The following is a 24277-nucleotide window of genomic DNA, read 5'->3' on the forward strand; positions in this document are numbered from 1 at the left end:
GAGGCCCCAGGACTAAACACATAGACATTCACCATCACTACATCCATGAACGTGTGCTGAATGGACAAATAGAACTACAATACTGTCCAACAAATGACATGAAAGTGGACATCTTGACCAAGCCACTGACTAAACAGATGTTTGAATATCTCAGAGGAGAGATTCGACTTTTGCCGGTCTAAGAATAGACTTAAAGGTCACATATTATGCTAAATGCACTTTTTAAATGTGTTCTAACATATGCATGGGTCCACGGTGTGCCTAGAGACTGCCAAAATATTTAAAAAAATAACAATCTCTCCTTTTCTCACTCTCCCCCTTTCTGAAACCCCCACCCCTCTCCCCAATATACTCCAGTCAGAATTCTCCTCATTTCTGACCTCACAAACTGGAAAGCCAGAAGCTTCCACTGTGCAGCCCACACCCCTATTTCTTATTGGTCCACGGCCCTGACAGACAGAGGGCGAGACGTATCTGGCTTCGCTTCCGGACAGGGGGCGGGGGGAGCTCAAAGATTGTATATTTACGAGGGGAGCTGCAGCTCTTTTTAAAAAAATAGGCCATTGTGAGATTAGCTGAACATCAGCATAGTACAATAAATTATCTGAAAGTTTTTTTCAGCAAACAATTAAAGAAAAACGTATTAGGGACCACTAAGACCATATAATATGGTGTATAATAGTACCGAAAAGTGTATAATATGGGAGCTTTAAAAGTGGTTGTTTATGTTGACAGGTGAATGCCGAACGCTGCCTGGTCAAAGCAAGTCTGAAAGCATGCAAAAAGAGTTCCAGAAAATGACTGTAAATGGTGTTCAAAGATCAATGAGAACAGTTTAATTAAAAATGACAAGTAATAAGCAAGAACAAAGAGAATTTTGTGAAGGGGAGCACGGCTCTGTAATATAATTTATTGTAAAATTAGGTGGGAGTGAGTTAAATGTCATTCACACACCCAGTGTTTTTTCGCTAGTGCCTCCAATGTCCTGCTGGAGGAAAATAGTAGCCAGTGGAGAACCAGACCCTCGTAGGGGGGTCAGGGTTTTTCCTGCATTGAAAAAATGTTGGCGCCCGCCAAAGGAATTTTAGCCAGCGCCAAAGGAAAATCCTCAGCGCCAAAGTGATTTATTTATTTTTTTTAATAAATAAATAAATAAAAATCTACTTAAAACGGCTCCAAATGTGTTCCCATTTCCGCCTCATTCCAGTCATATTACTTGCAATCTCAGTTGTAAAAAAAAATCACTTCATTTGACATGTTATCAACAACATGTTGGCTTTATATCCATGAGTTATTTTTAATTTCGTCCCGCGAAGTTTCCCGCAAGTGCCATTGTAACGGCAGCGTCGGACAGTGAGTGACAGGCTGACTACAGGGAACTCAGACCCACAGAACTTTTGGATTCCGTCGTATTACCGGTAGGCCTACATCAGGTTTGAGGTAAGTTTCCAATAAAACACTTTTGGTGTGTATAAATATAGCCTATGGTAGAAATCAGGTCGGGGATCTAATGGCTTACATCTCTGAATCAGCTGTTAGTGGACAGCTAACAGCTGTTAATTATGATGTTTGACACACACAAACACGTGCGCAATAGGTTTTCTTATAAATATTAGGATAGGACTACATATGAAAAAATAAATAAATATATATCTAAAGCCCTTCCTATAGGCTATAGGCTTTTTTTAAACTGTAGTGTAGGCTATATGGTCCCCTGACATTTAGCCCATATGCTTAGGCTACTGTAACAATCAATGAATAATGGTGTCAATGAATAGTTTGGTGTGCAAGTAGTGTTGCCACCCGTCCCGTTTTTCCCGAAATTGTTCTCTTTTTTCACCAGCTGTCCCGGGAAAAGAAAAATCTCTCCCGGGACACAATTTGTCCCGTTTTTTGGGGAAAATGCCAGAACCTCATTTGATTTCCTTCGTTCAGTAGTTAAGGCCGTTTCACACGGGCCGAGGCGTTTGTTGCGCCCACTAATGCATTCTCAATGGAGAGGCGAGCGGGCAGAGAGAAGGCGCAGTGTTTCGTCAGGCGGCACGACAAGCGTGCAGGGGCGGTCTTAACGATCTCGGGGCCCGTTTCAAGACCCTGTGTGGGGCCCCCACATTTTTTTTCTATGAATAATGCTTGTGCATGCTCCCCGCAAAAATAAAAAAAGATTGTAGAAACCAGTTGGTTCATAGACAGATTATGACATGATTATGATTTCCTTAGTCCAAGGTGGCAACCCTATGTGCAAGTTTTACTTCAAAGTCTTCTTTACAGCTTGGATCATGAAGCGAACTACTGGTATCGAGGCTTTCTTTAAAAAAAAGATAAGGAAAGAGGGGGATGAGGAAAGGTGAATGTATCTTAGAATTAACCACTCTTATAATTAATTAAAATATAAGTGCTTCAGTAATTCATACAGGTGTAGTGAATATGTACATGGGTTCATTCATTCCTTAAGACTTTTGACTCTAAAGTGAATTAAGACTTGGTTTCTGACCAAGCAAAATGTTTGTGTCCCAACCCCCCAACATTCCTCTGTTTGAGCCAAAGCTGTTATCTGTGTTTTCACACCTATCGGTTCCTCTGCTCTGCCAGCCCCAAGACAGGATGTCCCACATGACCCCTGTCTCTTCTGCCATTGGTCAGAAGTCTTATGCTGTTTTCTGATAATAGCAAGTGAGCTGATACAGCTCACCCTCTTCCCTTCAAGCACCATCCGAGGTGTTTCTCTCTTCTCTACCCACCACCAAACGGTGTGGAGGTACAGCTCGCTTCTCCACGCACCACCCAACAGACTGGGGGTGCCAGTTGCTCTCTCTTCTCCTCGCGACCTCAAGGAAGGAGGTCTGCTCGCTCTTTTTGTCTCTGCATCTCCGAAGGGAGTGGTGCAGACAGCCTCTTCTCTCCTGCCTTGCTAACCACCCAGACCGGGGGTAGCTCAACCTTCTGGACCCAGACAAGCTCTGGTCTCCCTGATCCAGGCTCTACAACACGGCCTGTCCAAACAGCCGTGAAGCCCCTCTCAACCAAAGAGGAACAAGGATCCAACCGGCTGCTCCAAAGCAACTAGAAGAACCAGAAGAACCAGGGAACGAACCAAGCTCCCACAAAGGCCAGACCCTTTAAGAAGAAGAAGAACTACCAGAGACAACAACGCCAGTTAGCCCGCCGCTACTGAAGAACCAAAGGACCAGTTCATCCGAACTGAATCAAGACCGACCCTGCCAAGCAAAACCCCCATCTCATGCCATAAAGACCAGTCTCCAACACTGCAACAAGCGCTGTGTAAACATCTGGTATCGTATGAACTTCTGGGCAGTTAGCTTAGCTTAGCAAGGACACATGGCTTTAAGAACTGTTAACTTGGAAATGTATATTTACTGATTTTGAACTGTTCATTGTTACTTTGTAATTGGGTTTACAATACTGTGATATCACATTGAACTTATTGGTTAGATACCCAAACATTTATGTTGATTTGAATTACCTTTAAAAGGGACCTTTGGCCAAAGGCTCCTTTTGTTTCTCTTCAAGCTCTCCCCCATAGACAAAGGTTTTTCACACCTCCACACTCACACACACACACACACACACACACACACACACACACACACACACACACACTCAATTTACATTCACATACCTGCACCCACACACACACACACACACACACACACCCACACACACTGTGTGCTTTAGTTTAGTGGTTTTTTAAATGTGTTGGATTTTGTTTACTTCGTGTTAATAAATTACATGCATTTTCTTTTGTAACTAGAAGTTTCTGTCATTCATTTGTGTGAATATTATTGGGAGGTCCGCAACCAACAAGTACAAGAACTCTGTAGCCTTCAGTGTTAAGATCATATTACCAAATTTATAATAGTAATTATTTGATTACATTATTTTATGGAAATGATCATTGAGACTAGGATTTATTAATGTTGATTCATTTAACTGAACCTTAAAGTAATCAATATTTGAGAATAAACCATTGATTAAACGAGACAATTTGCTATTATTTTTCCATTCTTAAATGAATGGTGGTGCCCCTTTTGAACTTTAATAAACTATTAAAGTATTATTAATCATCAGATTAATTTCTAATATCAGAATTAATCTGAACCACCTGTACCCGCTACACAGGCTTAACCTTTTTACTCTCTCTTATGACAATGAAATAGGCCTAGTACGTCTAGGTCAGGAGAGGCCCAGGTCCATACAGGGATAGTGGTAGGGAAAGAGATGGTAGGGGAAGCATGTGTGCTGCAGGGTGGCCATTGATGGACCAAATGCAGACGACATCGATTACCGTGGTCTTGTCAGGTCCTTTTACCGGGCAAACAAAAAAAGGAGGGTCAAATGTTCTGTAGCAGGATGTGACCTCTGCCAGTAGAGACCTCCCTTCTGCCAAACCCACATCCCTTTTTTCCAAATACAACTCTCTCTCCCTCCCTCATTCTACTCCCATCCCTGAAAATAAACATTTGAAAACAGTTTTATTGATTGGTGTTTAATTTACTAAATAAAATAGACAAAACATTTAATTGCAATAAAAATAACAGCAAAATCAGCAGATAAGATAACCCACATCATGTCTTGCCTTGACACTCATTGTTACCCCAAAAAGTTTTGTGACCAAAATGTGTCCGCGTAGTCACCCCCCAAAGGCCCATTTTGAGCCAGGAAAAACCCTGGGGGTCCGGGGGTACTTTTTAAAGTGAAATGCATGAATCTGGTGCACTTTGAGAGGAAAATTAAGAGGCTAAATATGAGGAATTTTGTGTGAACAAATAATTTGGAGACACTGGCTCTGATTAATTAGAAGCTATTGAAGAAAGACACATGGATTTTTCATAAAAATATTAATTTAAAATAAAAAAAATGTATGCAGGGTCCTCTGGGTTGGGCTTGGTGCTCTTTTTCTTTAACGAGACCTATTTCTCTGTAATATAATGAATGCATTTAAATGCAGTGAGAGGAACGAAGCAGAAGAACTCTTGTCCAGCTTTGCCGTGATCTTAATATAAAAAACACAAACTCAAACTTTTTTTTTTTTTTTCACATATTCATCCGCGCCCCCCCTCCCTGCCATAACCCCAGTTTGAAAACCACTGACCTATATAACATAACTTACTTGCTCTTTCCTTTGTAAACTGTAGCATAGGAGCCCTCTCCCAGTTTCTCCAGCTTTTCATAGGAATCTGCTTTTCCAAACTTGGGGCTTGTAGGCTACGGAAAAGAGAAAAAGATATACAAAGGTATTATATAAGGTAAAAGTCAGTGGCCTAGAAAAGAAAACTTGTTGGGTTTAACAGAAGACATGACATGAGTTGGAATATCAGCTGAGGAGGAGGGAGAATATGTTTCATTGAACGGTCAGCTCATAACAAACACTATGAATCAGAACATTAGTTCAGAGAGGAAGAGGTAACAACTACAGGTCAGAGAAAATGAGGTCCATTAATCGGTTTTTCTTCTTTGACTTCTTTGGCTACGTGATGATGTGCCGCGTGCTGCGCAATTTACGTTACGCGCTGCCCATTTTCTAAAAGGAGCTACGTACCAAAAAAATAGAAAATGAGGAGCAGAAGGATTTTTATAGCAGCGGCGGAGAAAATACAGCAGCGGCGGCGTGTGATTCGGCACTGAAGGAGGAAGTATGCTTTATTTTCAAATGCTACCATCACAAAGGGCTCATCCTACATGGAATTACATGACACAATAACATAACACCTACAATTGTTCAATTTAAGATTTCTGTTTTGAGACTTGAAAGAGACAATGTACACTTTTTCCTAATCATAGCTGAAACAATTCATTAGTGTCATGCAGCGATGTTGTAAGCCAATCAGTCAAGCCTCATATCACACTCATTCAATCTTAATTGTGAGCACATATGAGCTATTTAAATTTTTTTACAGCTAAATCGAATAAGGAACCTATGTGTATACAACCTGCCAATCTTATTTGCATGACAGGGGAAACTCTGTGGTTTGTAAACAGCCTTCATTTAAACCATGTAAAGAAGGGGTGTCAAACTAATTTTCACACTCTACGACATGACAATCGCACTAAGGGCCAGACATGTCGTTTACTAACATGCCTTCTTTTTAATCCAAAAATAAAACAACATATCTAGGTATATAATGCAGGGGCATAGGCTAGGTTTTGTTTCAACAAAAAAATTAAAAGACAACATTCAGGTTCTTTATAAGGAATATATAAGGAATATAATGCAGTAGGGCTCTCAGGCATTCTGGATTGAGCCACAATATTTATTCTCCTGGATTTTTCAAAACTTTCTGCACATTCAAAACACATCAAGTTTTGTTTTAGTTTTTTATAGGAATCAATGACCCAGCACCAGTGTTATGACACTTTACATTGGTATGCCAAGCCATGATATGCCAAGCCACCATTGGAAACGAAAGGGGTGGGCAAGCCATATATTGTTAGAAGTCATTCTTAGACACTTGACACAATCAATCATCAATATAAGCATGCTATTTAGCCACATAGATTGGCCTATTTACAGCCCTCGGAAAACTGATAATATTTTCTTAGATGCAAGTTTATCAATTCATGGTTTAAAATCCAGAGCTGTGAAACTTTCTGCAGACATTCCTAGCTGTAAGCTGTGCGACTGTCCTAACCATCGGGGGCGTGTGCGACGTGCAGATATGGCAAAGGCTCACATGGAGAATGCCCCTTGATTTATTTTTGTCCCATTATTTTCTCTCAATTAAATGCTCTTATCATAACACATTCTCTACACCCTTGTAATTCTGTGTAGTTTTTAAAAAATATCATAATTTCCAATTCAGTGCAAATAGTCCACAATGTAGATCTCCCTGCCCCCCACCACCACTAGAACAGCATACACAAACTTAATTGGAACTTCCTTTTTATTGAAAGCCAAACTATGAAACAACATAGGCTATATAAAACAAATTAGTATTAAAGCCACTACGAGTAACTTGGTCCCTTGGCGGCCCCTTTGGACAAAAGCGGTAGTATTTTTACGATGCCAGCTGTCATGAAGCTGTTTTCTAGCTTGTGCCGGGCGTGCGAGTTTCAAATAATCAGGAAGCAATATAGTGCATGTCCGTGTGTTGAAAGTGTGAGGGCACCGGACTCTTTTCGGCTCCGTGAGAGTGGTTAGTGACACTGCATCAACTAATGCCAGTAAGTGCTACACACACCTGATTGCAATGAGTTGATGCAGTGTCACCGAAGTACTCTCACGGAGCTGAAAGACTCCGTGTCCTCACAGAAAGCGAATGAACGAGAGACGGCAGTTAGTATGGATCACGATGAGGTAATGTGTTTATGTTGTTGTAAATAATGACTATTTCAGATGAATAATGGTCATCTGATGATGCTGGTGAGGCAAAGTAAACTTTGTTTTAGTAGGCTCATTCATTTAGGAGTAAACACAGCAGTCTAGATCGCATTGTGTATACGTTGCACTCCCGCTCGTCTACCACTCTCCTTTTTAGCTTTTCTTCATTGCATTTTCTTTTTTTTTCTTTGATGGTTCAGCCCCGTTATCAGTCATTATGATGACAAATAACTGTCTCAAACAAAGCTCCCGCTCCCCTTCCTTCACCTGGAGGGATAGGCTTCTCAAATCGCGTTGTTGCGCCACACTGAAATCTGCGACCAATACGGATATGTGACCAAAGAGCCTGCACGCGCAAACCGAAAATCGGACTGGGTGTGCGACCACACCAAACGCAGTAATAAAAACTATATGAAAACGTCTTTCTTTGCACTGATGGTCTCGTTTGCTGTTAAAGGTAATTTATGATTATCAGAGGAAACATGAGGCTGTTTAAAAGATATTTAAATGTTACTCGGAGCTGCTTTAAGTATTAAGGCCAAACTAGAAAATCCCACAGAGATTTTAAAAGTAAAAGTGTATTTCAGGTCATGCAAATTAGGGAAGAAAAAAATAATCAAGGTTCAAGGTTCAAGGTTTTTATTAATGTCCCAAGAGGGCAAATTTGTTTACAGCATAGGAGATAGTGGCTAAAAACACACGACAATACAAGACAACAATGGACACAAAACACAACAGTATGTACACAAACCTGAGGAGTCATAAGGTGCTTAAAAATAAAGTGCCGAGGAGGGTCACGTGATGTGAAGAGAGTAGGAGCGCCAGTTCGGAGCTCCCAGACTAAACACTTTTCTGAACAATTAAGGGATAGTTTTTCACTGCTAAAACAGGCTGGCCACAGAGATAATGTCACTGTGTGACTTTTGGACAAAGACACCGGACAGTGGAAGGGCTCTGCGACCAGTAACTCGAAGCAATCCGTCTGGCTCAGAGACCAGCAGTATGGACAACATGGCGGACGGCGATGAAGTAGATAGCTTAGCCGCTAAAATAAGTGAAGGAGTGTTTGCAAGGCTCAGCGCCAGCCTAGATGCTAAACTCGACCAGATTGCCAAATCAGTGAGCTCGGTGTGTGAAAGTGTCATAGTTGTCGAGAAGAGGGTAGACGCCGCGGAGCAGAGGATTTCCGACACGGAAGACACGGTAACCCAGTTGCTAGCTAAACTTGAGCGCACCGAGGCGCGGCTGAGCGAGGCTGCCAACAGGCTGGATGATCAAGAGAACCGGTCCAGACGTAACAACATAAAGATCGTCAACCTGCCGGAACGCACGGAGGGGGCCAACGCCAAATAATTCTTTGAAACGTGGTTACCAAAAACCCTGCACCTCACGGTGAAAAACGGTCGGATAAAGACAGACAGATGCCACCGGAGCCCCGGACAGCTGCGGACGGAGCCTACTACGAGACCGAGGATCGTGTACATCCGTCTCCACAACTACGCGGATAAACAGATGATCATGCAGAGCGCACGGCACATGGGTGAAATTACTGTCTCCGGCAACCGTATACATTTCTTTGAGGATTTTTCACCCGCGGTGGATAAAAAGAGGTGTGAGTTTCTGGAGGCAAAGAAGTCATTCCGAGCACTGGAGATTCCCTACAGGATGCTTTTCCCTGCCGCGCTGCGCATCGCTCATGACAACAAGGTCCAGCTGTTCAAAACTCCAGCAGAGGCACAGAGGTATGTGGAAGAGATGCAGAAGGCCAACACCTAGAGACAAAAGCTGCAACATATAGCCCACAATTAATATGTGGGCTAACTCAATAGTGTTGGCCTGTGGTGATCACACAGCTAAGATGTCACACACATCAGGTGAATGAACATAAACGGACTGTGCCACTGTAAAGTTTAAGCTACTTCTAAGATGCCAGTGGAATATGTTTTTCTGTTATTTTTTTTTCTTACTTGTGTTATTAGCCTTTACGGCCGAATGATCCACTGCTCTCTTTGTTATTACATTTTATCCACTGATTTAAGTATTCCTTACTGTGGACATACTAAATAGTGGCAAGGGTTTATTATGCAACCTATCTCTTTATTTTATTAATATATATATATATTTTTTTATGAAACTCCGTTTGTGCAAGTAAAGTAGTGTACAGTGAACCACAACTATCCCTTTAAGATGCGTTTATATAGCAGAAAGTTTGGGAAGCTTTGTTCAATCCTACAAGTTTGTTTTCAACGTTAATGGAAGAAAAGAGGTTAGAGTTAGATAGGGCTCACATGTGCCCTTTAGCTAAGTTAATGTTACAGCAGGTGTATGTGTACTTAAGTGTTTTCTCGTCATTAAGTGTTTTTTGTTGTTTTTTGTATCCCACCACCACCATAAGGGAATATTTACGAGAACTAACTAGACTGGGGTCGGCTGTAGATGTCCAGTACGTTGGTAAGGGGACACTGTATCTCTATGACAAAAATAAATGTCAGGAATGAATAACATCAAGTTCTGCACACTAAATGTAAAAGGAATCCATCATCCTATAAAGCGGAAGAAAATACTCAGCTTTCTCAAAAAAGACAAGGTGCAGATAGCTTATATTCAAGAAACCCATTTAGTGGATAAAGAACACATGAAACTTAAGCGTGATTGGGTAGGCCAGGCTTACTATTCCTCATTTTCTTCTAACAGTAGGGGGGTTGCTATTTTGATCCACAGGGCCATCCCATTTGTACTCGACACATGTAAAAAGGATCCAGACGGCAGATATGTCCTTGTTCATGGCACAATTTATGGTGTGCATGTTACTATGATGAACGATAGTTACGTATGTAACTACGGTTCTATGAGTTCCGGATGACCGCCAGAGGCGGTGCTTATAGCACTGGATGTTCCATTGCGCGCATGCGCAGGTCGAGATCTTTATACCAACAAAGTCACCTGTGACACCCGGGTGACTCCGGGAATGTCTATATATTCCGGAAGTCACCAGAGGTTCTGTTCCACTGGATCTTCTCGCGGTGTCTGAGAAGTCTGAGTGACAGAGAACTCTGGCGGTCATCCGGAACTCATAGAACCGTAGTTACATACGTAACTATCGTTCTATTTCGTTCCTACTGACCGCCAGAGGCGGTGCTTATAGCACTGGATGACTTATACCAAAAAGGTCACGAAGAGTACTCATCAATTAAGGGCTTGCAGCCATCAACAAGACAGCTGTCATCCCACCGGATGAGGTGCAGCAACATTTACTCTGTAGAGCCGCGCAACGTACATGATGAAGACCATGTAGCCGTGGCGCAAATGTCCTGCCGTGAAATCTGCTTCAAGGCAGCCCATGATGTAGCCATACTCCTGGTAGAGTGGCACTCAACGGCCAAGGCATGGGGAGCCCCTGTGCTCTATATGCATACAAGACCACACCCACAAGTCAGTGGGAGTGTCTCTGTTTGGACAGGGCAGCCCCCTCCCTGCGGCTCCCATAGCAGACAAAAAGGTATTTGTCTTACGCAAGCTGGTTGTTGCCACAACCTATGCCCTAAGCGCCCGCACCGGGCACAGTGGGTCTGACATTCTTTCTGCACCCCCTGGTGAGCCCAGGGGATTGAAAGCAGCCAACTCGATCGATTGGTTTACATGGTGGGGAGACAATCGTTTGGATAGGAAGGATGGAGTTGGCGAGAGCACCACTCCTGACCCTTCTACATGCCAGCGCAAGCACGCCTGGCTTACTGACAAGGCATGGAGTTCACCGACCGATTGCAGCCGCAATGGCAAGGAGGAATGCCGTCTTCATAGACAGCCGCGTCAGGTCTGCCTGACTCAGCGGCCCAAAATGGGGGTAGTCCTAAGGCCCTCAGGACTACTTGCAAGTCCCATGATGGTGCCCTCAGGGGTCATGGTGGCTGAATGAAGCCTCTGGCCTCCCTTCAGAAAATGCCTGACTAGGTAGTGGGACCCTACCGTCTGGTTATCCACCCCTGCATGTGCGGCCGATATCACAGCCGCATAGACGCACAGGGTGGAAGCAGCTCTCCTGCCGCCCAACACAGACTGCAGAAAGTGTGGTATCACTATCACTGAGCAAGTCCATGGGACTTCGCCATGTGCCATGCACCGCTGTGAAAACGGCTTCCACCTGTTTGCATAGCGCCATGTAGTGGAGAGTGCCCCTGAAGTCAAAAAGGTATGGACCTCTGACTGGTCGCAATACGTCAACAGTGGGTCCTGGCTACCATTAGCCCCACGCACAGCTGCAGGCGCCCCGAGTTCGGGTGCCACATGTGTCCGCCTACCTGAGACAGAAGGTCCTGTCTCCCTGGAAGGCACCAAGGCCCTCCTTGAGGAGTTTAGTAACGCTGGGATCCATGGCCTTCCTGGCCAATGTGGAGCCACCAACCGTAGGCTGTAACTGCAATGCTGGACCCATCCAGTGTTGTCAGTAACAAAGAATTGTAGGAAATGCATAAAGCAGGCTGACTGGCCAAGCGTTAGCCAGAGCATCCTGCCTTAGGGGACTGGTCCTCTCCATCTAGGAGAACCCAGGGGGACAGTGGGTCATCTCTTCGGAAGCAAAGAGATACGCCACTGCCCTGCCATACTTGTCCCAATCATGCCCACCACCTCCGGATGGAGTCTCCACTCCCCGGGGGTGGCCCTTTTCTATCGCTGTGTTCCGGACACCTGGAACTTGGACAGCTTATATAACGATAATTAGATAATGCTGAGGTCAGCATACTTATCAATCGAAGGAAGAGGCTGTACTCCAGCAGCCTCCATTGCATGAAGTGCTGTAGTAGCTGCTGAACGGTAGCTACGCGCTACGGAGAAAGGCAGGCTCGCATGGCCGCCGACTCGAGCACCAGCTGAGCTGTAATGGTGGCAGGGATGCTGCCACACACTGTTTAATATACGCAGAGCCAGGGACGGCCCAACGGAAGAACCCTGACTGGTAGACCTTGCCCATAAATGCAAAGGGGAGGACCACCTGTGACATTGGGCAGTAGGGACTTGAAAGTAGCATCTTTCAGGGCTATGACACAACCCAGTCCGCCTGAGCGATAGACTGGAGGACCCCTGCAACACGCAGCATGGGGAAAGGAAGAATCGTGAGGCACTGATTCCGCCGTCTTAGTCCAGAACGGGGCGACCCCGCCCCACCTCCTGGTACCTGAACTTCGGTTGAGTAGAACCTACCGAGCATCGAGTAGCACCCCCAAGGACTCTGGGGGAGGGCGGAGGCTGGACGCCGACCTCCTGGCGCCTGAAATGCCGCTGTAGCGCAGTGTACTGTGCTGTACAGAATGTGCTGAGAAGCACTGGCCCCTTGATTGCCCACCTGAACGTGGTTGAAGCTATTGGCACGGGGTACCACAGAGGTCCCCGGCCTGGAATCAGGCAGAGTTGCACGTCGCAGCGTGCAACTACTGTCTAGCCTGGTCAACCTGAACACTTCGCACCGGGCCCGAAGAGCAGCTGGCCGAACGTCTGGCCTGGGATCACTGGAAGAGAACGGAGGGTCTGTCGACACACCTCCGCCTAGCCCTTCTCTTGTGAAGCGACCTTGGGTAACTTGAAAGGCGCTATATAATTCAAATTATTATTCTTAGCTCCCTAAGTCATAATGCAAGGTCTGCAGTGAAGCATCACTGAGGGTCCATGCTTAGTGACCAGCACCTGACCCCTGTATGGTTTTCGACCGAGCCAGGACTGTGTGAGAAGCAAATTCCCAGATGGCCCACACAGGCAGCAATGTTGTAACTCCTAGTAAGGAGGTCGCCTGAAATCCGGCACTGGGGCCGAGGGCAGCGCACATCGGCTCTCAGAGCCTCGTCTGGGGAGACACCCAGGGATGCTATAGCAGGCTCAATCGGAGCTAACCAGTCCGAGCCCTAACTATCAGCATTGTGCATGGCTGCCAGAGCTCTGCTGTCACTAGTGTGATGGGAGAGAGCCCTTAAATCTGACTAAGGTATGCAACCGGGCTTCAGGCGAGAGCAACCGAACCACGGCGCGACACCGCCAGAATAACACAGCGCCGGTGCAAACTATAGCGCCCACTGGCGAGCAATTACAGTAGCCTGCACAGACACGACACCCGTGTGACAGCTAAATAACACAGTGAAGGCGACTCTTGGAAACCCAAGACGCTCCCTGGCGAGCAACCAATGTATGCAACCGGGCTTTAGGCGAGAGCAACCGAGCCTCGGTGCAACACCCATGGACATATAAGAAGGGCGATACCGCCAGAATAATACAGTGGCGGTGTAAAACTACGCCCACTGGTGAGCAAGTTACAGTAAACATGCTAGAATTTAGCCAAAAGTCGAGCCAGCTAAATATGCATCCAACTAAGGCATGCAACCGGGCCTCAGGCGAGAGCCACCGACAGACATGCAGAGCACTGGTCATGGCCATCCTCCGTGTGCAGGGAGGCCAAGCAGATGACACAATTATGGGCGCTTGACATAATGGCAAACTTAATTACCCTATCTCAGTAACTAATTAGAAAATAGCAAATTAGTTAGTAGGCCATGCAGCCGGGCTCTAGGCGAGAGCACCGAGCACCGGTGTGCACCCCAAAATTAACCCCTTGAAGGCGACTCTGCTACCCGCAAGCCGCCTACTGGAGGCAAATTAACGCAGGCTTAGGCAATCGCGCCCTAGGCGAGAGCACCCGAGCACGACGCCCCTGCAAACGATAAATGAAGTACGCAACTGGCCTAGGCGACACAGCACCCAAGCAGCAGTGCAGCAAAGCTAGCAAATACCGCGGCGGCGGCTACTGCCCACGCCGCTCACTGATAATCAAAGTAAGCAACCGGCCCCGGCGAACTCACCACCCGAGCACAGCGCAACAGCTAGCAGAATAAATTAGAACTTACCGTGGCGGCGCTATCCCAGCCGCTCACTGGCAACTAATCAAGTAGCAACTGGCCTAGGCGACACAGCACCCAAGCAGCAGTGCAGCAAAGCTAGCAAAAAGAAATTAGAATTTACCGTGGCGGCGCTAACCCCAGCCGCTCACTGGCAACTAATCAAGTAGCAACTGGCCTAGGCGACACAGCACCCAAGCAACAATGCGACCTGTTGTGTAAAACTATGCTGCCCACTGGCGAGCATAATTACAGTAGGCTTTAGGCAATCGAGCTTTAGGCGAGAGCACCCAAGCAACAATGCGACCTGTTGTGTAAAACTATGCTGCCACTGGCGAGCATAATTACAGTAGGCTTTAGGCAATCGAGCTTTAGGCGAGAGCACCCAAGCAGCAATGCGACCTGTCTAATAGTACATTGGCAGTGTAACCATGCCGCCCACTGGCGAGCAAGTTACAGTAGGTTAGGCAATCGAGCTCTGGGCGAGAGCACCCAAGCAACAACGCGACCTGTCGAGCCAATTAAAATGTGTAATCCGACACAGTTCAACTGAATTCAGTTTACTTAAGACGGGGACAGTGCAAATCAATAAACCACATGGTCATACATGGGTTAAAAAAATGCTAGTATTAGCCAATGCTATTCTCCATCTGCAGTCCCCTGGCAGTGTCAGCGGCTCTTGGTAACCCCAGCCGCCCATTGGAGAGCCAATCAACGAAGGCTATAGGCAATTGAGCCTTAGGCGAGAGCACCCAAGCAATAATGCGCCTTAATAACACAGTGACGGCACGACGTTCACTGTCGAGCAGATTAAGTAGCCTATGCAGTCAGGCTAAGGCGTGAGCTACCGTGCAACACGGCTATTATAACACAGCAGCACAGACACGACACCCGTGCTGTGAACTAAGCTGCCAACTGGCGACACACTACAGCAGCCTACACACGAGCAACAGTGTGACACGGCTAAAATAGCGCGGTGAAGGCGATTTAGGAAACTAATTCGTCCACCGGCGAGCAATACAGCAGCATACAGTGTATACGACAGCATACTAGTGTGTGGCACGGCTCACCCACTGGTAAGCAAATGAAGTAAACTATGCAACGCAAGGCTTAGGTGAGAGCACACGATTGGTGCGACACAGCTCAACTACAACAGTGAAAGAGACTTCTGACCCGAAGCCGCCCACCTGACGAGCAAATTGAGTAGCCTATGCAACCGCTCTAGGCTACTCACAATGCTACAAAGTACTGTGGCGGCGGCTTGGTACCCCCAAGCCGCTCGCTGTCGATTAAATCAAAGTAAGCACCGGTCGGGGCGAACGCAGCACCCGATCAACAGTGCAACAATGCTAGAAAGACAATACATTCGAGCATACAATTAGCAACCGGCTTAGCGAACACACAAGCAACGGTGCGAACGAAAGAATAACACGGCGACTGTGAACCCAGCCGCCGCCTGATCTAATCAAGCAAGGTGGAAAGGTGATATTAGCTTCCGCGGTAGCCTCGGGCTACGCGTAGCCTTCACACTCTACTCACCTGACCGGCCGCAGCCAAGTCTAACGAATTGCAAGTCGCAGCCCTTGGTGGTCGAAGTCAATCGAAGCACCAACCCTTAGGTACAAGCTACTTGCGACAAGCTAGTGGTATATTAGCACACAACAATGTGTGCGACCTGCTAGTCCGCGAGAAAATAGAAGGAACAGAACCTCTGGTGACTTCCGGAATATATAGACATTCCCGGAGTCACCCGGGTGTCACAGGTGACTTTGTTGGTATAAAGATCTCGACCTGCGCATGCGCGCAATGGAACATCCAGTGCTATAAGCACCGCCTCTGGCGGTCAGTAGGAACGAAATAGAACATATATGCCCCTAATCCACCATGCCCTTCATTCTGGACAGGTATAGCAGCAGTCTTGGAGGAATATAAATGTCTTTTTACAGTGCTAGGGGGCGACTTTAACTGTTGTTTAAACAATAAGCTAGACAGAACCCCTACAGATACAAATAGAAAAACAAATACAGGTGCTTCCCTAACTAAAATGTTAGATGACATCTCACTGATAGATGTTTGGAGGACTTTAAATCCGTCAGAAAGGGACTTTACATTTTATTCCAATCCACACAATCCCTATTCTCGAATTGATTATCTTTTCTTGCCACTGCAAATCATGGGACAAGTGACAGCATGTAGTATAGGATCTATTCACATCAGTGACCATGCCCCAGTTTACCTGGAAATGATGATTAGTGAAACAGCACCTGGTATGCAGAGATGGCGATTCCCATCATACTTATTAAATGACAAGGAATTTAGGAAAAAGATGGAGGCGGAAATAGATATTTTTTTCGATATCAATGACAACAAAGAAACTAATTCGGAGTTTCTCTCGGAATCTACCAAGGCTTACATCAGAGGGTTCACTATATCATATATGTCACACAGAAAGAAAATGTTGCAACTTAAACAAAGCGAATTGGAAACGGATCTAAAAAAGGCGGAGTGTGTTCACAAATCCAACCCAACTAAAACAAACCTCATTAAAGTACAGACTATTAAAGCGGCACTAAACTCAATTTTAAATGAGAAGGCTTCCAGGTCATTATTTGATCAAAAACAGCGACTTTACGAATATGGGAACAAACCAAGCAAATACTTAGCACGTCTTATAAACAGTAAACAAAATTGTAATACCATAGCAGGGATTAGAGATGGGACCGGGAAAAGGCACTTTGACCGCAAAAACATCAGTTCAGTTTTTGTATCATTCTACAAATCATTATATAAATCTGATAACAATAGCACTAAGGAGGAGCTTGACAAGTTCTTTTAAAAAATTAAATTACCAGAATTAACAGAGAACCATCAAAAAACCCTGGGCAGGCCGATTCAGGAAAATGAAATATTAGAGGCCATTGGCCTAATGCGCAGTGGAAAAGCCCCGGGCCCAGACGGGTTCCCGACTGAATGGTTTAAAACGTTCAAAAACAAGCTATGTCCCTGCCTGGTCCAGACCTGCAAACTCATAGGAGGTGAAAAAGGTGACAAACACCCGTCCCTTCTAGGGGGGTCGGGTGTTTTTCGCTGTCCAAACGATTGGCTATTGTTAAATATCATTCACACAACCAGAGTTCTCCACTATTGCCTCCAATGTCCAGCTGGGTGAAAATAATAGCCAGCTGAGATCCTGACCCTCCTAGGGGGGTTCGGGGGTATGCCCCCCCGGGAGATTTTTTTTAAACTTTTTAAAGTGAAATGCATGAATCTGGTGCACTTTGAGAGGGAAATTAAGAGGCTAAATCTGAGGAATTTTGTGTGAACAAATAATTTGGAGACACTGGGTCGGATGAATTAGAAACTTCTTGGATTTTCCATTAAAATGTTCATTTAAAATAAAATATTATGCAGGGTCCTCTGGGTTGGGCTTGGTGCTCTTTTTCTTTTATGGGACATATTTCTCTGTAATATAATGAATACATTTAAATGCAGTGAGAGGAATGAAGCAGAAGAACTCTGTTGTCCAGCTATCTTTTTTTCCACAGATGAGGCTGAAATAGGTTATACAGTGCATGGGCATCTGAGCCCCATTTCCAAATGTCTTTAAATAAACTCAATACACACTGGACGTGAACGTGACGTGATCAGTTAAACTTGGATTACCTCCCAGATGAACTGATTAAATTATTGGGCTATTAACTAGGCTATCTAGATCAAAACATTGTATTATTATTTTTGTATGATATAATAATATGATGTTAATATCAAACACACAAACTAAAAAATAAAAATAAAAATAAATTGGGGGGGGGGCGGGGCTGTCGGTCGGCTCTGATTGTGAGCGCACTGCAGACACTTCATTTCTGCAATGAGCGCTCATTAAACTGTCAGCTTCACTTAAGAGTCCTGTGTGGGTCAACAGTGCAGTGCAAACTATGCAGCATAAAGTTATAACATTCGTCTACGACCGTGATGTTAAATCACCTTCACACAAAGTCTCCGCCCCAGCAAAGCTGTGACGGTGAAAATCACCGGGACCCGGGAGACCCAGTGAGCGAGTGAGACGCCGCTCAGAAAAAAACTCTGTGGTTTGATGGATGAAATCAGTTGGGGATATCCTGCCCGTTAACTTTGTCTACGGGAACGGCTTCCGCGATCTTTTTCTATGTCTCGAGTCTAACAGAGAGCCATGTCGGCAAACGGACAGCGTGACTAAATACAGTGAGCTGCGTCCCTCCGTATAGTTTCTGTTTCAGTAGGCTGTTACATTAACCTCTGAAGCATTGACAGTGTTTAATCAAAGCCTCTAATTTTTTATTATCAAAAGGGTTTTGATTGAGACTTTTAGCCAATTCTAAAGTCTGAACACACAGCGGCAGCAGTGATGCTTGTGCCCGATCTTAACGCTGATTGGACAATAGGCTACTCATGACGTCTACCAAAGATGTTTTATTGCCAAGATAACGATATTCCCTTGTCTCACACTACGGTAACTCGCCCACACAGTCCAGTCTGGGAAGCGCTGGCTGACTTCTCTGGCAGCTGCCGCTACCCCCCCCCCCCCCCCTCCCTCCCCCCCCCTCCCTCCCCCCCCCCCCCCCCTCCCTCCCAAAAACAAAAACTCTTCGGATCTATACGATTCACGTGGGTCATATATTTTGATTCTAAACGGCGATTTTCGCCGAAAAGCGACGAGTTTGCAGGTATGCTGGTCAAAACCTATAACTACAGTTTCAACACTGCAGACCATTTGCCGGAAACAATGTCATTGGCTAGTATCAGTCTGATTTTGAAAAAAAGTAAGGATCCTGAAGACCCAGCTTCTTATAGACCCATATCACTCATCAAGAGATGCAAAGATCCTGGCCAAGATTTTGACCTTGAGACTTGAATCTGTAATATCATTACTTGTTAAGCCAGATCAAACAGGCTTTATTAAGGGGAGGAGCTCCTTTAACAACATCAGGAGACTTTTGAACATAATACAATTAGCCAGTGATGATGACACACAGGGTCTAGTGGTATCTCTGGATTCATTAAAGGCCTTCGATAGAGTTGAATGGCCGTTTCTCTTTTATGCTATGGAAAGGTTTAAGATTGGCACCAACTTTATTAATTGGGTGAAATTATTGTATCGGTCCCCTAAAGCTGCTGTTATTACAAATTCGTACTGATCAGATCCTTTTCCATTAGAGCGTGGAACGCGCCAGGGGTGCCCACTGAGCCCCCTTCTCTTTGCGTTAGCTATTGAGCCTTTAGCAGAGCTTATTAGAACCACCTCTTCGATTAAGGGGTTTAATGTGAAAGGCAGAGAGCATACAATCTCACTTTATGCTGATGACGTCTTGCTGTATTTATCCGAGCTAGAGACTGGTATCCCTCGTCTGCTGGAATGCCTACAACAATTTGGACATGTATCAGGTTTTAAGGTGAACCTATCGAAAACTGAGGCAATGCCAATTGGGGCACTAGCAGGTTCTGCCCCGCCCATAGGCTTTCCTTTCCATTGGTCCACTAAACAGATAACATATCTTGGCATACAAATTGGCCCCTCACTTCAAAAACTGGTTAACCTTAATCTCAAACCAATAATAAGGCTCATTAGAGAGGACCTAGACAGGTGGGGAGCCTTGCCTGTGTCCTGGTTAGGCAGAATAAGTGTACTTAAAATGAACATACTGCCTAGGTTACTGTATCCCCTGCAGATGTTGCCAACATCAATCCCCAACAGTGTCTTTATAGATCTAGATAGGATGTTTACACAGTTCATCTGGCAGGGCAAAAAGGTCAGAATGAAAATAAGTAAATTACAGAGAGGCAAGGACCAGGGGGGTATTGGGGTTCCAAACATGCGAATGTACTATTGGGCAGCACAAATGCGATATTTATATGAATGGGCTAACCCAGATGCTACAAATACAGGTCCTTCTCATATAATTAGCATATTGTGATAAAGTTCAATATTTTCTGTAATGTACTGATAAACATTAGACTTTCATATATTTTAGATTCATTACACACAACTGAAGTAGTTCAAGCCTTTTATTGTTTTAATATTGATGATTTTGGCAAAAAAATAAAGAAAAACCAAAAATCCCTATCTCAAAAAATTAGCATATTTCATCCGATCAATAAAAGAAAAGTGTTTTTAATACAAAAAAGTCAACCTACAAATAATTATGTTCAGTTATGCACTCAATACTTGGTCGGGAATCCTTTCGCAGAAATGACTGCTTCAATGCGGCGTGGCATGGAGGCAATCAGCCTGTGGCACTGCTGAGGTGTTATGGAGGCCCAGGATGCTTCGATAGCGGCCTTAAGCTCATCCACAGTGTTGGGTCTGGTGTCTCTCAACTTCCTCTTCACAATATCCCACAGATTCTCTATGGGGTTCAGGTCAGGAGAGTTGGCAGGCCAATTGAGCACAGTAATACCATGGTCAGTAAACCATTTACCAGTGGTTTTGGCACTGTGAGCAGGTGCCAGGTCTTGTTGAAAAATGAAATCTTCATCTCCATAAAGCTTTTCAGCAGATGGAAGCATGAAGTGCTCCAAAATATCCTGATAGCTAGCTGCATTGACCATGCCTTTGATAAAACACAGTGGACCAACACCAGCAGCTGACATGGCACCCCAGACCATCACTGACTGTGGGTACTTGACACTGGACTTCAGGCATTTTGGCATTTCCTTCTCCCCAGTCTTCCTCCAGACTCTGGCACCTTGATTTCCGAATGACATGCAACATTTGCTTTCATCCGAAAAAAGTACTTTGGACCACTGAGCAACAGTCCAGTGCTGCTTCTCTGTAGCCCAGGTCAGGCGCTACTGCCGCAGTTTCTGGTTCAAAAGTGGCTTGACCTGGGGAATGCGGCACCTGTAGCCCATTTCCTGCACACGCCTGTGCATGGTGGCTCTGGATGTTTCTACTCCAGACTCAGTCCACTGCTTCCGCAGGTCCCCCAAGGTCTGGAATCGGCCCTTCTCCAAAATCCTCCTCAGGGTCCGGTCACCTCTTCTGGTTGTGCAGCGTTTTCTGCCACACTTTTTCCTTCCCACAGACTTCCCACTGAGGTGCCTTGATACAGCACTCTGGGAACAGCCTATTCGCTCAGAAATGTCTTTCTGTGTCTTACCCTCTTGCTTGAGGGTGTCAATGATGGGCTTCTGGACAGCAGTCAGGTCGGCAGTCTTACCCATGATTGCGGTTTTGAGTAATGAACCAGGCTGGGAGTTTTTAAAAGCCTCAGGTGTTTAGAGTTAATTAGTTGATTCAGATGATTAGGTTAAGAGCTCGTTTAGAGTACCTTTTCATGATATGCAAATTTTTTGAGATAGGAATTTGGGGTTTTCATTAGCTGTATGCCAAAATCATCAGTATTAAAACAACAAAATACCTGAAATATTTCAGTTGGTGTGCAATGAATCTAAAATATATGAAAGTTCAATTATTATCATTACATTATGGAAAATAATCAACTTTATCACAATATGCTAATTATATGAGAAGGACCTGTACATGGATTGATATGGAGTCTACAAATTGTGGTATACTAGCACTAAGAGACTGCCTTTTTGTGAACTATAAAAAAGCAAAACTGGAGGTTCAAAACAACTTCATTGTTCTTAACACATTAAATACACGGAATAAGATTAAGATCTGCTTCAGACTTAAGAACCATTTCTCACTTCTCGCTCCCATTTGGAGAAACCCAGATTTCCCCCCCTCATGCCAAGACTCAGTGTTTAAGCTATGGCACGAAAGGGGCCTTGATCAGCTTGCAAAACTATATGAGGGAAATATGTTTCAGTCATTTGAGGGCTTGAAAAGTAAATACTCCTTACAACAGTCTCATTTCTTTCGCTATTTACAAGTAAGACATTACATACCAAAAAGTATATGCTCCAAATTTTAATTTTTTGGAAGAAATTCTCAAACAGCCCATACAGAAGCGATTTATTTCTTATATTTATGATGCTTTCAGTTTAAATTCTTATTCTACGGATCACATCCGAAGGCAATGGCAGATTGATATAGAATGTGAGATTAACGAAGATAAATGGGTATCAGTTATAAAAAACACACATACTACAATGAGCTGCAATACTGACAGAGAGACACAATTTAAAATTGTACACAGACTGTATTGCTCAACAGACTGGGTCGAGGCTCTCCTGAATGTATTAAATGCAAAACACATATTGGAACGTATATTCATATGTTTTGGACATGCACAAAGATACAAACATTTTGGGTGAATGTAATGGATGAGATTGTTGCTTTGCTTGGATATAACCTGGAGCTGTCACCCCTTGAGTGTATTCTGGCAGCTAAAGTGGACAATGCAAGGAATAATACCAAACTGGTTGGAAAACTGCTATACATAGCAAGAAAGACTATTCTCAAATTCTGGATTTCAGAGGATGCCCCTGGACTGGACGACTGGTATAAAGGGGTATTGAGAGTACTCCCTCTTTAAAAATGTACATACACCCTTCATGAAAATGCAGAGGGATTTATTGACATATGCAGCCTGTCTTGGATGTTGTTGACCCCTCTGGTCTGACTTTTGCCCTGTAATATTGGAGATTAATTCTATGCAAATGTACATGTCCATTTGGTGGTGTATGTCTTTGTTTGTTTTTTGTTATGTCTCTCACATTTTTTTTTTTTGTTTTGTATCTTGATTTTGATGTCTTGTCCCCTGCTGTTTTTGTGTTTTGTTAAAGCAAGCAAACAACTGTAAAATATGGTTCTGTATATATATATTCAGTACTTAATGTGACTATTGCCAGAACCTTCATTAAAAAATAAATAAATAAATAAAAAAATAAAAAATAAAGTGCCAAGATATAAATGGCTGACCCCTATGGTCCAAGAGGCTTTATTGTGGAGCACCATGACCTGTACATGTGTAAGAAATTTCAACACAATCAGAGTCAGGGGGCGAGGGGCGTGGCCTGTCAAACATTGCATTTATGAATTATGTTTTTCGCATTTGTGGCGCCCCCTATGGGTTAATCTCGACAAGCCTTGAGGGACATGCTACCACATGTCTTTTGCACATATCCAGCAAGTTTGATGATGATAGGACCTATGGTCAATGAGTTATGGCCAATTTGCTGATAAGCCCCGCCCCTGCATAAACGTTTTGGTCAATGTTTTTCAAGCTATCCTACTAATATTTTTCGGAGGTACTTCATAGTCCCCTGAGGTTTCGTGAGCAATTTGGTGTCAATACAGTGAAATCTGAGGAAGTTGTGGTTAAAACCCTGTTTTTCAGTTTATGCTAATTAGCGGAAAATATTCCCAGGCGGATTTATGTGGTCCCAGAGGCTTTTTTGTAGAGCACCCTAATGTACACCTGTGTGAGAAATTTCAAGTTAAACGGACCTATAGTGTGCGGGATGTGGCCTCTGAAAGTTGTTTCAGTTGGGATTGCATAACAGCGCCCCCTTGTGGAAAATCAAAAAACTGTATAATAGCACACCCCGTGGGTAGGGACATAGCCTGGCTCCGCCCGCCCGCCTACTTCCGGCCAAATTTTATTTTCCCTTCAGTAGTCAGTCTGGGTATACAGCCCATTTCCCAGTTTTGCCGGAGATTCGACAGCCGGTCCAATCAGCGAACAGAGCGAGTGGCTGAGAACGATGACGTCGAAGTCGCGCTCCAGTTTCAGTTGCCAGAAGCCGGCTCATGACACACGTGACGACCAAACGTTATGCGATTGGTTGGCTAATCCAGAGTGGCACTGGGCAGATCCAATAGTTTTAAACTTTAACAGACACCCGCCTCCATGAGTGAACGTTTGCCAATTACAGCACTGCCAGACCTTCTGTACAAATGAAATGAAGTACGAATTTGGAATGTCTAAGTGCAATGGTGTGGGAGGAGATAGAGCTAGAAAATGTGGCGGAAGAAATAAGATGTAAGGAAAAGTATGGTGGATAACAATAAGTTACTTAATTAAACTGGACAGGCAGCCCCTAGTGATGCAAGCAACGGCCAATCAGAGGCAAGAATGACTCATTTTAGCGAAAAGGTACTCATGTGTAATCA

The 24277-nt window shown here is 44.5% G+C and overlaps 1 protein-coding gene across 1 annotated transcript in view; it reads right to left on the reverse strand.

Annotated features, from left to right (window-relative positions):
- Positions 1-24277, reverse strand: part of cdk14 (cyclin dependent kinase 14) — a 287659-nt gene that overhangs the window by 186922 nt on the left and 76460 nt on the right. Inside the window, exon 4 of the mRNA XM_080039284.1 lies at positions 5132-5226. Coding sequence (XP_079895410.1) covers positions 5132-5226 — 95 coding nt within the window. The remainder of the gene's footprint in view (positions 1-5131; positions 5227-24277) is intronic.

This window comes from Ammodytes marinus, assembly GCF_949987685.1.
Source record: "Ammodytes marinus genome assembly, chromosome: 13".
Taxonomy (NCBI): domain Eukaryota; kingdom Metazoa; phylum Chordata; class Actinopteri; order Uranoscopiformes; family Ammodytidae; genus Ammodytes; species Ammodytes marinus.